This window comes from Hemiscyllium ocellatum, chromosome 6 (genome assembly GCF_020745735.1).
Source record: "Hemiscyllium ocellatum isolate sHemOce1 chromosome 6, sHemOce1.pat.X.cur, whole genome shotgun sequence".
NCBI lineage: Eukaryota > Metazoa > Chordata > Chondrichthyes > Orectolobiformes > Hemiscylliidae > Hemiscyllium > Hemiscyllium ocellatum.
This window is the reverse complement of record NC_083406.1, coordinates 121,319,909-121,333,325: the sequence shown is the minus strand read 5'-3', so window position 1 is coordinate 121,333,325 and position 13,417 is coordinate 121,319,909. Positions and strand designations below refer to the sequence as shown.

The following is a 13,417-nucleotide window of genomic DNA, read 5'->3' as shown; positions in this document are numbered from 1 at the left end:
CTTCAAAAAAAATATTTGGATGAGCACTTCAAACTTGATAACGTTCAAGGGACAAGTGTAGGAAATTGGGATTAATGTACCATTAGTGGTAGTTATGGCAGTGTAGACTCAATGGGCCAATGGCCTTTTCTGCAGTGTACGATTCAATGACACGTGTTGGTAAATTTGGATTGGAATCTGGTTGGAGGGATCTGGTATGGGCACAAAGGGCTTTGGATTGATCACCTACTCAGAGACTCAATATATATTTGTCACCGTTAGTGACTGGTAGAAACGAAACTGGTCTGAAAGTAGAGGAGAACAGCTCTGAGGTGGCTAAACTTCAACTGAGGTCAACTGACTCTTGTACTAAAGGGACCAAAGGGTTTAGGGAGGAAACAGGTGGAACGGGAGACTGGGTCGGATGATCATATTGAATGGCGGAGCAGGCTCGATGGGCTGAATGGCCTACTCCTGTTCCAGTTTTCTGTTTTTCAGCATTTGCAGAGTGCGCTTCCAGCAATATGTCAATGCTGTGACAAGTGATGCCCGAAAGGGTGTTAATGGTAATTGGAGGGAATGTTTCCCCTGTGGGAGGTAGTTGCTGGATGTTAATATTCACAAGCAGCCCTAAGAAATGTGTCGACCTCTGCAGTGGAATCTGGAACCTGCTGTTAAATTCAAGAAGCATTGGCCTAATACATTACTCGTGTATTGCTTGAGTTAGGTCATGTGATCACGTAGGGGAAAGTAGTCTTTGACATTGGGTCATGTGACCTCAGTACAGGAACATTGTCCGAGGTTGGGTCATGTGACCTCTGTATAGGAAATGTGACCTTGATGTTCGATCATGTGACCTTGGTGCAGGAACATTGTCCTTGACACTGGATCATGTGACCTTGGTGCAGGAATTTTGTCCTTGACGTTGGATCATGTGACCTCGGAACAGGAATGTTGTCCTTGACATTGGGTCATGGGACCTCGGTGCAGGAACGTTGTCCTTGACGTTGGGTCATGTGACCTTGGTGCGGGAAAGCTGTCCTTGATATTGAGCCATGTGACTGGTTGCCAGGTGGAACTCCTTGCTGGATGAATTTGACTGTTCATCCTCTTCAAAGCTTGAGCCTCCATCACTAAAACCGCCAACCATCGGCTGCAAACTTTCCTTTTGTTTTGTTTTTATTTAGGTCAAGCTCTTTAAGCCTCCCACCCCACCCCAGACTCTTCCAGTCCTTTAAAGAGCTATTCAGGTAAGTTGTGTGTTTGCCGTATTGAAAGTTCCTGGGCAGCTGGCTCCTAGTTTTCTAATCTATCTGTCGCTCTGTTCTGCTTACTGCACCATCTGCTTTGTGGGTCAGGGTGGAACACAAGGGCAGGTGGCAGTTGTTGAACTGTGTCTGCGATAACTGGGACACTTGGAACTGGGTGTGAGCGCAGTTGTGAAGTTGTTCATGATGTTAATCCATCTAACTCCAAGTTTTAAACCATCTTCCACTGCAACTTGTGAAACTCTCTCCATCATAGAATCATTAGAATTAGGACTGGGTTTATTGTCATGTTTACTCAAGTACAGGAGTACTGTGAAAAGTAGCCAATCTGGTACCGTCTCAGGAATAAAGGTACAAAACCTTAGAATCATTGTGGAATTCGGCCATTCAGCCCATCAAGTCCACACCAACCTCTGAAGAGTATCCCACCTAAACCCAACCCCATCTCTGTAACCCTGCATTTCCCATGGCCAATCCACCTAACCTGCACACAGACACAGGGGGATGCGCAAACTCCACACAGACAGTCACCCGAGGTTGGAATCAAACCTGGTGCTGTTAGGCAGAGTGCTAACTGGGCACCATGCCACCCTAAAGTGTCATCCTCAAGTGTCTGTATAAAGATTTGACTTTTTATTCACACAGCATTTACACCTCATAAATGGCCATTTGGCCAAGTGGTCTGAACCAGATGTTCTGCTGGTTATGATCCTTCTACCTTCTTCATCTCATTCCATTACCATTTCCTTCTCCTCCTTTCTCTGCTGTGTACATATTTAATTTCCCCTCAAATATATCTCCACTATTCAACTCAAACATTCCCTATAACAGTGAGCTCCACGTTGTCACCACTCTCCGAGCAAAGCAACTTCTCTTGGATCTATCAGTGACTGTCTGATTTTCAGCACGCCTAGTTTCTGACTCTCCTCTGACTATCTATCTGATCAAACCCTTCACAGTCTTGAAGACATCCATCTCTTTTTGAAGAGACTAAAACCACTTCTTGTTCTATCTTTCCTGATGCTTGGAACCTCTCCGTTCTGGCAAATTTCTAAATCACTTTTGTATCTTCTCCAGTGTCTGTATATCTTTTTGGTGATTTGAAGACTACAAGGTTGTGCACGTTACTCCAACTGTTGTCTGGCAAAGATTTTGTACAAATTCAGCCTCTCTATTTTGCAGTTCTGTTGCCTGGAATTGTGACCCTGATGCTGTGTCCCCAAGTCCCTCCTCCCTACCTTTTATCTTAGCCTGCTGGACACACTTTCCTCATTTCTGAAGAAGGGCTTATGCCCGAAATGTTGATTCTTCTGTTCCTTGGATGCTGCCTGACCTGCTGTGCTTTTTCAGCAACACATTTTCTTTTCTGGTTTGTAATCAACTTATTATCCAATTCTGATGCTTGTTTCATGCAACCACGTTTCTTACCTTTGCCATGTATCTGTTATACCGTCCCATTATCGATGGCCTTTTGAAAATCTAAGTATATTACTTCTACTATGTCACCCTTCTCAATGCTCATTGATTTCCTCAAAGAGGTAACACAAACACTGGTCGAGTGTGACCCCTTTAGAAATCCCCGTTGGTCTTTAATTCCACAGCTGACGTCTGTTCCCTTGACCGGTGGGCAGTCTGTCAGTTCTGCTATTTGACGCCAGGGGCCTGATGGACAAACCCAACCCAACCCGCATCGAATTCCTACCCAAACACAACTTCCAAAAGGGTCAACGTCTGGAATGGAAATCCGTGTGGAATTAATGCATCATTCCCATCTCTCTCTCTGAAGGAGACTGTTCACGCTGCTGTCTCTGGAATAAAATGATGCACTTTGGTGGCAAGGAGGAGTAGAGGCAGTCCGAGTTACAATGGTACTATTGAGAGAGACAGAGACAAACAGACAGACAGACAGAGTGGAGGTCTGGTACATGTGCTCAAAGCTGGAAGATCAACCTGGGGAAGGATGTTTAAAAATACAGACAGTGTCCTGGGCTTCATTTTGAGGAGACATTTCTGCACGGAGGAAGGTTTTGGAATTCTCTACCACAGAAAATAGTTGAGGCCAAAACATTGAATGTTTTCTCTAGAATCCCGACAGTGTGGAAACAGGCCATTTGACCCATCGAGTCTACACCAACCCTCTGAAGAGCATCTTCCCCCCCCCCATCCTATAACCCTGCATTTACTGTGTCTAACCAATGTGGCCTGCACATCTCTGGACACTAAGGGCAATTTAGCATGGCCAATCCACCCTGACCTGCACATCTTTTGGATTGTGGGAGGAAACCAGAGCACCCAGAGGAAACTCTCACAGACACGGGGAGAATGCGCAAACTCCACACCAACAGAGGCTGGAATCGAACCCGGGTCCTTGGTGCAATGAGGCAGCAGTATTAACCACTGAGCCATTTTCAAGAAGGCGTTAGGTATAGATTTTAGGGCTACAAGGATCATAGGGTATGGGACAAATGTGGGAACGGGGGACTGAGTTGGATGATCAGCCATGACCATATTGAATGTCAGAGCAGGCTCAAAGGGCCGAATGGCCTACTCCTCCTTTTTTCTATGTAGAGGTGTAGCATATTCTAACACTTTATGTATTAGTGGTTCAATTCCAATCTGAATACTGAGTCCAATTCTGTGTACCACATTCGAAGAAAGATAACCATATAATTTTGATTACGATCTGCTTGAGTCTGAAACTAGATACTGACACTTTTCTTGATACTATAGTTAGTGACAGAATGCAGCAATATGTGTAACTACATCCATTCCTTCCAGTTTCCCTTGCTCTCTGGCCATCCAGCAGTCTCTCTGTCTCCCTCTGTCTCTGTCTCTCTGTCTCTCTGTCTCTCTCTCTCTCTCTCTCTCTCTCTCTCTCTCTCTCTGTTTGCAGATCTTATGACACATCTTTGGAGTAGGTGGGCTTGAACCTCATCGTCCTAGCTCACAGATAGGGAGACTACCACCGTACAACAAGTGTCCCTTCTATCTTTGCAAACAATTAATGAAACGATGCCATTCAATTGTCTATCTCAACAATGCCAGCAATGTTATAATTAACAGCCAAAGACTTGGAGAAGATGCAGAAGAGATTTATGATTTTGGGGAGAGGGGAAAAGGATCTGTGATATGGATGAGGAGTTCTTGTGGCACAATGGGTAGTGTCCCAGCCTCTGGCTGGGAAGACCTGGGTTTGACTCCCACCTACTGCAGAGGTTTGTCATCACATCTCTGAACTGATGTAAAAACAATAAATCTATAGACTGGAGATTGCTCTTGTAGAAGAAGACAGTTAAGGTGGCATTGTCAGTTTTTAAAATCATGAAGAGCTTTGGTGGTGGAAATCCAGGATTAGGGGAGGGGGAGTGGAGGAGGAGACAGGTGTTTGACCAAAGAAGTGGGGGTCAGCAGAGGGTTCTGCAGTGGATTGTGATCTGGAACTCCAGGCCTGAATGGGCAATGGAAGCAGATTCAATCACAAGTTTCAAAAGCCACCTTCGAGATGTGATGCTTACGGTCCACTTTCCGCAGGATAATTCAGGATGGGCAAGAATGGATGGGCTAGCCAGGGACACCTGGCCGGAGAATGAATACATTTAAGGAAAACGTTTGAAGGAAAAATATTGGAAAACATTTCAGAAGTCATTTCAATGGGCTAGCATGGGCATGAGGGGCCAAATGGACTTTTTCTGTTGCTGTCATCATTCAATAAAGCCACTTGCTCAGACCAGCAAAGACAGCACGTAGCCCAGACAGGGTTTGCAATCTTGCTATTGGCCCAATGCCCTAGTAGCTCCTTATGTAACTCAGTGTCAAATTATTATTCTTTGATAAACGCCCAGAGAAAATTGTCTTGGGATGTCTCACTGCCTGGAAGTGCCTGTTTTTGTTTTGTTGCTTGTCCAGGCAGGAACCTGCCTCGAAGTGTGCTGACCAGCTCCTGGGGGTTAACTTAAATTATAACGGCTGTGAAACTGACTCATACACAACAGCTAAATCCCAACTGCTGTTTCCTTTTCTCTACCCTGCTTGTTAATCCTAAATTTATTGGAACTGTTTGATAAGCCATCATTTCCCTTTCATGAAGCCTCTGCTTGATCGTATTATGTATATTTAAATGCTCTGCTGTTATAACCTTTTTAACTGATTAACTTAACATTTTTTCCCATTAACAGACATAGGGTCGAATCCACACAGCACAGAAGCAGATCGTTTTGTCCCACTTGTCAATGTCGATTAGACATCCTAATCTGACCTAGTCCCATTTGTCAGCACTTGGTCCATATGGTTCTGAACCCTTCCTATTCCTGTCCCCATCCAGATGCCTTTTAAATATTGTAATTATACCAGCCGCCCCCACTTCCTCTGGCAGCTCATTCCATACACGTACCACCCTCTGTGTGAAAATATTTTAGGTCCCTTTTAAATCTTTTCCCTCTCACCTTCAGCCTATGCCTTCTAGTTTTGGACTCCCCTACCCTGGGAAAAAGAATTCACTCTATCCGTGCCCCTCATGATTTTTTAAACCTGTGTAAGGTCACCCCTCAGTTTCTGATGCTCCAGGGAAAACAGCCCCAGCCTGTTCAGCCTCTCCCTGTAGCTCAAATCCTCCAACCTTGGCAACATCCTTGTTAACCTTTTCTGAACCCTTTCAAGTTACGACGTTAACTGGCCTTTTAGAACACAGAACATAGAAAAGTACAGTACAGAACAGGCCCTTTGGCCCACCAAGTAGTGCTGAGATTTAATCCTAAAAAATATAATAACTTAGCCGACGCACCTCTTAACGCACTGCTATCCATGTGCATGTTCAGCAGTCACTTAAATGTCCCCAATGACTCCTCTTTTAAAGTAAAGGCAGTTTTAAAAATATCTACCAGTGCATGCACTATCTCTGTAGTTTTTAAAAAGATCTGCTGGATAAGTGAGCATTTATTGCCCAAAGGAGGTCACATTTCTTTGGTTATGCTGTCTCACGTGGGCCAGACCAGCTAAGATTAGATTTGTTTTTTAGATTAGATTAGACTTAGTGTGGAAACAGGCCCTTCGGCCCAACAAGTCCACACCGACCCGCTGAAGCGCAACCCACCCATACCCCCACATTTACCCCTTACCTAACACTATGGGCAATTTAGCTTGGCCAATTCACCTGACCCGCACATCTTTGTGACTGTGGGAGGAAACCGGAGCACCCGGAGGAAACCCACACAGACACGGGGAGAACGTGCAAACTCCACACAGTCAGTCGCCTGAGGCGGGAATTGAACCCGGGTCTACAGGCGCTGTGAGGCAGCAGTGCTAACCACTGTGCCACCGTGCCGCCCACAAAGGACAGCTGATTTCCTTCACTAAAGAACATTAGTCAACCAGAGATGTTTCTCCCCACAGTTGGCACTGGTGTCACAGTCATCATTAGACTCAAAATTCCAGATTTTAGTTGAATTCAAATTGCACCATCTGACATGGTGGGATTTGAACCCAGGTTGTCAAAATATTACCTGAGTCACTGGATTTATCATCCAGCGATTTAATTCCACTGGGCCATCGCTGTTGCTGCAATCACTTAATAAACCTGCTTCATTTCACAACAACCAGGTTCAAAATAGTCTCATCGCTGGTTGGATCCATAAGAAATAGGAACAGGTGTAGGCCATTCGGCCCCTCAAGTCTGGTCCGTTATTCAATAGGATCATGGATGATCCAATATTCCTACGTCCACTTTCTTGCCCTTTCCCCATAACCCTTGATTCCATGACCGATCAAGAATCTTAAATATCCACAAGCACTCTGCCCCCACAGCTCTCTGTGACAAGGAGTTCCAAAGACACTTAACCCTCTGAGAGAAGAAATTCCATCCTATCTCCGTCTTAAAGCCATTTTAAGAATCCCGTGTGTTTTGGTGAGATCCCCTCTCATTCTTCTAAATTCCAGGGAGTAGAATCCCAACCTGTTTAACCTTTACTCGTAAGACAATCCCTCCCCATCCCAGGGTTAAAACTCACACAACTCCAGGTTATAGTCCAACAGGTTTATTTGAAGGTACTAGCTTTCACAGCACCGCTCTGTCATCAAGTCACTAGTGAGTTTCGGATCAGAATTTAAAGCACAGTGTCATGCAACTGATATGAGATATTGAACAAACCGAGATTGCTGTTAAGTATTTCATCTTTTAGAATGGGTTGCAGGTTTCAATTCATTAATATGGTTCAATCTGACTCAAGATTGGAATACAGACAGACTCTAACCTCACACCTTGATTGCATTGTCTGAGCTAAGATGTCACTTTTTTTTATAAAATCTTAAGTTATCTCAGGAATGTGACTTGAAATAAGTTCTGGGATTTATGCATTACTGAAACGAAACATGCAACCTGTTCTCAAAGATGAAAGACTTAACCGCAATCTATGGTTTGCACAATATATATCAGTTGCATAACACTGTGATCTTTTGCTATAAATTCTGTGTCTTATAAATCCTGCTCCACAGCTACCTGGTGACGGAGCAGTGCTCTGAAAGCCTGTACTTCCAAGCAAACCTGTTGGACTATAACCTGGTGTTGTGCCATATTTAACCTTGTCCATCCCAGTCCAACACTGGCTCCTCCACATCATCCATTCCAGGCGTCACCCTCGTGAACCTTCTCTGAACTGCCCCCGATGGAATGATAAATAAGGGGGCCAAAACTGCTCGCAGTGCTCCCGATGTGACCTGTCCAGCAGCTTGTACAAATGCAGTAAGACTTCTCCACTCTTATATTCCGACCCCCTTAAAGTAAGGGGCAATGTTCCATTACCCTTTCCACTTCCCTCCTGCCCCAGTGTGCTAGCTTTCTGTGGTTTATGCAAATATCCCCTCAAGTCCCCCTGTGTTGCATTTTTCTGCAGTTTTTTTTCTCCATTTAAATAATACTGTTCTTTTGTTCTCTGTTCCAAAATCAACAACTTCATATTTTCCCATATTATACTCCGTTTGCTGATTTTTTTTTTGCCCATTTACTTAATGTCTGTCTGTAAATTGTTTGCATCCCTCTCACCACTTGCTTGTCCATTTATTTGTGTGTCGTCTATAAATGTGGCTCCTCCAAGTCATTAATGTTTATTGTAAGCAATTGTGATCCCAACGCTGATCCTTGTGGAACCCCACTGATTACAGATTGCCAAGCTGAACAAGGATACCTTATCCCCACTCACCGGGCTGACAACTGTTCTTTCTCGGAGATTGTCCAGAATACACTCTTACTCATTGTTACCTTTGCCAATCTAAATGTCGAATGGTCATTCAATCAATCCTTTCATCCCACGGACCCCACCACCAGGGATATATTTCCCTCCCCTCCCCTATCAGCATTCCGGAAAGACCACTCCCTCCATGACTCCCTCGTCAGGTCCACACCCCCCACCAACCCAATCTCCACTCCCTGCACCTTCCCCTGCAACCGCAAGAAATGCAAAACTTGTGCCCACACCTCCCCCTCACTTCCCTCCAAGGCCCCAAGGGATCCTTCCATATCCGCCACAAATTCACCTGCACCTCCACACACATCATTTACTGCATCCACTGCACCCGACGTGGCCTCCTCTACGTTGGGGAGACAGGCCGCCTACTTGCAGAACATTTCAGAGAACACCTCTGGGACACCCGGACCAACCATCCCAACCACCCCGTGGCTCAACACTTTAACTCCCCCTCCCACTCCACCAAGGACATGCAGGTCCTTGGCCTCCTCCATCTCCAGACCATAGCAACACGACGGTTGGAGCAAGAGCGCCTCATCTTCCGCTTAGGAACCCTCCAACCACAAGGAATGAACTCAGATTTCTCCAGTTTCCTCATTTCCCCTCCCCCCACCTTGTCTCAGTCGGTTCCCTCAACTCAGCACCGCCCTCCTAACCTGCAATCTTCTTCCTGACCTCTCCGCCCCCACCCCCTCTCCGGCCTATCCCCCTCACCTTGACCTCCTTCCACCTATTGTCCCTCCTCAAAGTCCCTCCTCCCTACCTTTTATCTTAGCCTGCTTGGCCCACCCTCCTCATTCCTGAAGAAGGGCTCATGCCCGAAATATTGATTCTCCTGCTCCTTGGATGCTGCCTGACCTGCTGCGCTTTTCCAGCAACACATTTTCAGCTCTGATCTCCAGCATCTGCAGTCCTCACTTCCTCCCAGGGATCAGCCCGAGGGAATATTTTTTGAGCAGCCTCCAATGCCAGCGTGTTCTTTCTTAAACATGATGTGGAGTTACCAGTGTTGGACTGGAGTGGACGAAGTCAGGAGTCACACGACACCAGGTTATAGCCCAATAAGTTTATTTAAAATCACAAGTTTTTGAAGCGCTGCTTTTTTGTCAAGTGACTTCAGTACAATTCACCATCAAATAAACCTGTTGGACTATAACCTGGTGTCATGTGACTTCTGACTTTCTTAATTATCAGTACCAAGACTGTACACAGTACTCATAAAGTCATAGAGATGTACAGCACAGAAACAGACCCTTCGGTCCAACCCGTCCATGCGGGCCAGATATCCCAACCCAATCTAGTCCCACCTGCCAGCACCCGGCCCATATCCCTCCAAACCCTTCCTATTCATATACCCATCCAAGTGCCTCTTAAATGTTGCAATTGTACCAGCCTCCACCACATCCTTTGGCAGCTCATTCCATACACGTATCACCCTCTGTGTGAAAAAGTTGCCCCTTAAGTATCATTTATATCTTACCCCTCTCACCCTGAACCTATGCCCTCTAGTTTTGGACTCCCTGACTCCAGGGAAAAGACTTTGTCTATTTATCCTATCCATGCCCCTCATAATTTTGTAAACTGCTATAAGGTCACCCCTCAGCCTCCGATGCTCCAGGGAAAACAGCCCCAGCCTGTTCAGCCTCTCCCTGTAGCTCAAATCCTCCAACCCTGGCAACATCCTTGCAAATCTTTTCTGACACCTTTCAAGTTTCACAAGATCTTTCTGATAGGAAGGAGACCAGAATTGCATGCAATATTCCAACAGTGGCCTAACCAATGTCCTGTACAGCCGCAATATGACCTCCCAACTCCTGTACTCAATATTCTGACCAATAAAGGAAAGCATACCAAATGCATTCTTCACTATCCTATCTACCTGTGACTCCACTTTCAAGGAGCTATGAACCTGCACTCCAAGGTCCCTTTGTTCAGCAACACTCCCCAGGACCTTACCATTAAGTGTATAAGTCCTGCTAAGATTTGCTTTCCCAAAATGCAGCACCTCACATTTATTTGAATTAAACTCCATCTGCCACTTCTCAGCCCATTGGCCCATCTGGTCCAGATCCTGTTGTAATCTGTGGTAGTCCAAGTGTAGTCTCACTAACACCTTGTACAGTTGTAACAAGACTTCTCTATTTTTAAACTCTAACCCCTAGTCATAAGGCCACATTTCCAATTGTGTTCTGAATTACTTGCTGCACCTGCATGCTAACTTATTAATGTTTCATGCATGAGATCGCCCACATCTCCCGTGCTGCATTTTTAAAAAGTCTCTTTCCATTTAAACAATAGTTTTCCATTTAATTCTCCCAACAAAACTCACATTTTTCTACACTAATCTCCATCTGACAAGATTTTGCCCATTCACTCAATGTATCTACATCCCTTTAGAGATTCCTTACGTCCTTATCACAGCATATTCTCCCTATTTTTGTATAATTGGAGAATTTGATGCAAATTTTGCCTGTGTCCCCTCCTTCAGCTCATAGAGATGGTAAATGTCTGAGGTTTTGCAACTCATCTTTGTAGGACTCCATTTATTGCATATTTTCAACCTGAAAAATTCTGACTCTAACTTCTGTGTCTTAACTTAATCCTCAATCTATGTTCATATGTCACCCTCACAACTGTGAGCTCTTCATCTGAACAATAACCTTTTATTTGGCACCTTCTACATATCCTTCTGGAAATCCAAACACATGATGCCTATCGGTTCCCCTTTATCAATTGTGCTGCTTCTAACCTCAAAAAAACTTGAATAAATTAGTCAACATGGTTTCATTTTCACAAAACCTCTGTTGCCTCTGTTTAATTACATTATTTTTTCTAAACACCTTTTTTCCTCCTTCACAATGAACTCTGAGAAAAACACTGAATTGGCTTACAGTTTTCTGCTTTCTATCTCCTTCGCTTCTTGAACATTCCTTATTGGAGGTGGTTCACTAGGATGGTCCCTGGGATGGGATGGATTGTCTTATGAACAAAGGCTGAACAGGGTGGGATCCTATTCCCTGGAGTCTAGAAGAATGAGAGGTGATCTCTTTGAAACATCCAGGATTTTCAAGGGGGTTTGACAGGGTCAATGCTGAGAGGATGTTTCCCCTCATGGGAGGGTCTAGGACCAGAGGGCACAGTCTCAGAATAAAGGGTCACCACTTTCAGACTGAGATGGGGAGGAATTTCTTCTCTCAGAGGGTTGTGAGTCTTTGGAACTCCTTGTCACAGAGAGAGCTGTGGGGGCAGGGTCCGTGTGGATATTTAAGGCTGAGAGAGATTCTTTAGCAGTCACTGATTCAAGGGACACGGGAAAAGGGCAGGAAAGTGGACGTGAGGAATGTCAGAGCAGGTCCAAGGGGCCGAATGGCCTACTCCTGTTTCTATTTCATATGGTTTTAGGGGTGTCACATTAATGTTTTTCCAATTGATTAGAATATTCTCTGAATCCAAATAATTTCTTACTGAATGCCATTGCCTGTAATGCACATTGAGATGTCCAATGGTTGTGAAAAGTGCTATATAAATACAACTCTTTCTCCTTAAGAAATGTCTTGAAGGTGAGAGGTGGAGAGGTTTAGAAAGGGAATTCTCTGAGAAGGCTGAGGACTCAAAGTACAAACATTCCAACAATTCCTGTTGTGTTTTCTCATTCAACATGACATTGTTTACACTCACAGCACACTCTGTGACTGAACAACATTGTGTGTCACTCTCTATATTACTGAAAGTGAATTTATTTGTCATTTCAAAGGAAATTATATGTTTCTGACTGGGCTCATTCGTCAATCTTACTTATTTATTAATGTATTATCTGCTCTAGTTGCTTATGCCCTCACTTCCCTGTCTTAGTTAAACTCTGTGTCTCTTTTATATAATTCTACCCACAAATGAGACAAGCTGAATTCAATTTTTCTTACATCTGTATATATGAATGTCTCTCCCTGTGACCCTGTTTATTTGTGTGTGCTACTGTATCTGTATATTTATGTCGCTGTTTGTATGTCTCTGTGTCTGTATGTTTGTGTGTCTCTGTATCTGTATGTTTGTGTGTCTCTGTCTCTGTGTCTGTATGTCTGTGTCTGTATGTTTGTGTGTCTCTGTCTCTGTGTCTGTATGTCTGTGTCTGTATGTTTGTATGTCTCTGTATGTTTGTATGTCTCTGTGTCTGTACGTTTGTGTTTCTCTGTGTCTGTATGTCTGTGTCTCTGTGTCTGTATGTTTGTATGTCTCTGTGTCTGTACATTTGTGTGTCTCTGTGCCTGTATGTGTCTGTCTCTGTGCCTATATGCGTCTGTATGTTTGTGTTTGTGTCTCTGTCTGTGTGTCTCTATGTCTGTGTCTCTGTCTGTGTGTCTCTCTATGTCTGTATGTTTGTGTGTCTGTGTCTTTGTCTGTCTCTGTGTCTGTATGTTTGTCTGTATGTTTGTGTGTCTGTTTGTATGTCTCTGTGTCTGTGTCTCTCTGTGTCTGTATGTTTGTGTGTTTGTGTGTCTCTGTCTGTGTCTCTCTGTGTCTATATGTTTGTGTCTGTGTATGAGTTTGTTTCTCATGTCTGTACACGTTTTCGTGTGCATATTGTGTGCATGCCTCCCTGTGTGTGTGTATGTTTGTGAACGTGTATTTTTTCTTCCCCGAACAGAAAGCGGGCGAATACATCTTTCATCGGCGTGGATTGTAGTCCAACAAACTTCTGTTCGGTTGCAAGAATTCCAGCCAGAGTTCGATTCAGTTTGGTGAGTGACTGTCACGGTGTTATGTGTTTGTAATCTGGAGGACAGTCAGTGGGAGAGAGTACTGCTGTGTTTAATGTGAAATGATGCGCACACCTGAGTGTTGTTAGAGCTGCACCCATCCAGGCAAATGGGAAGTATTCCTTCACACACTTGACTTGTGCCTGGTAGCTGGTGGCCAGGCTTTGGGGAGTCAGGAGGT

General features: G+C 44.5%; 1 protein-coding gene across 4 annotated transcripts in view; it reads left to right on the top strand.

Annotated features, from left to right (window-relative positions):
* The window catches only part of LOC132816570 (autophagy-related protein 16-like), a 97,648-nt gene that overhangs the window by 36,577 nt on the left and 47,654 nt on the right, over positions 1 to 13,417 (top strand). For 3 of the 4 annotated variants that reach the window (XM_060826340.1, XM_060826339.1, XM_060826341.1), the window contains exons 8-9: positions 1,167 to 1,229; positions 13,125 to 13,218. In XM_060826340.1, the coding sequence (XP_060682323.1) occupies positions 1,167 to 1,229; positions 13,125 to 13,218 (157 nt within the window). The remainder of the gene's footprint in view (positions 1 to 1,166; positions 1,230 to 13,124; positions 13,219 to 13,417) is intronic. The other variant, XM_060826342.1, reaches the window with a different exon arrangement.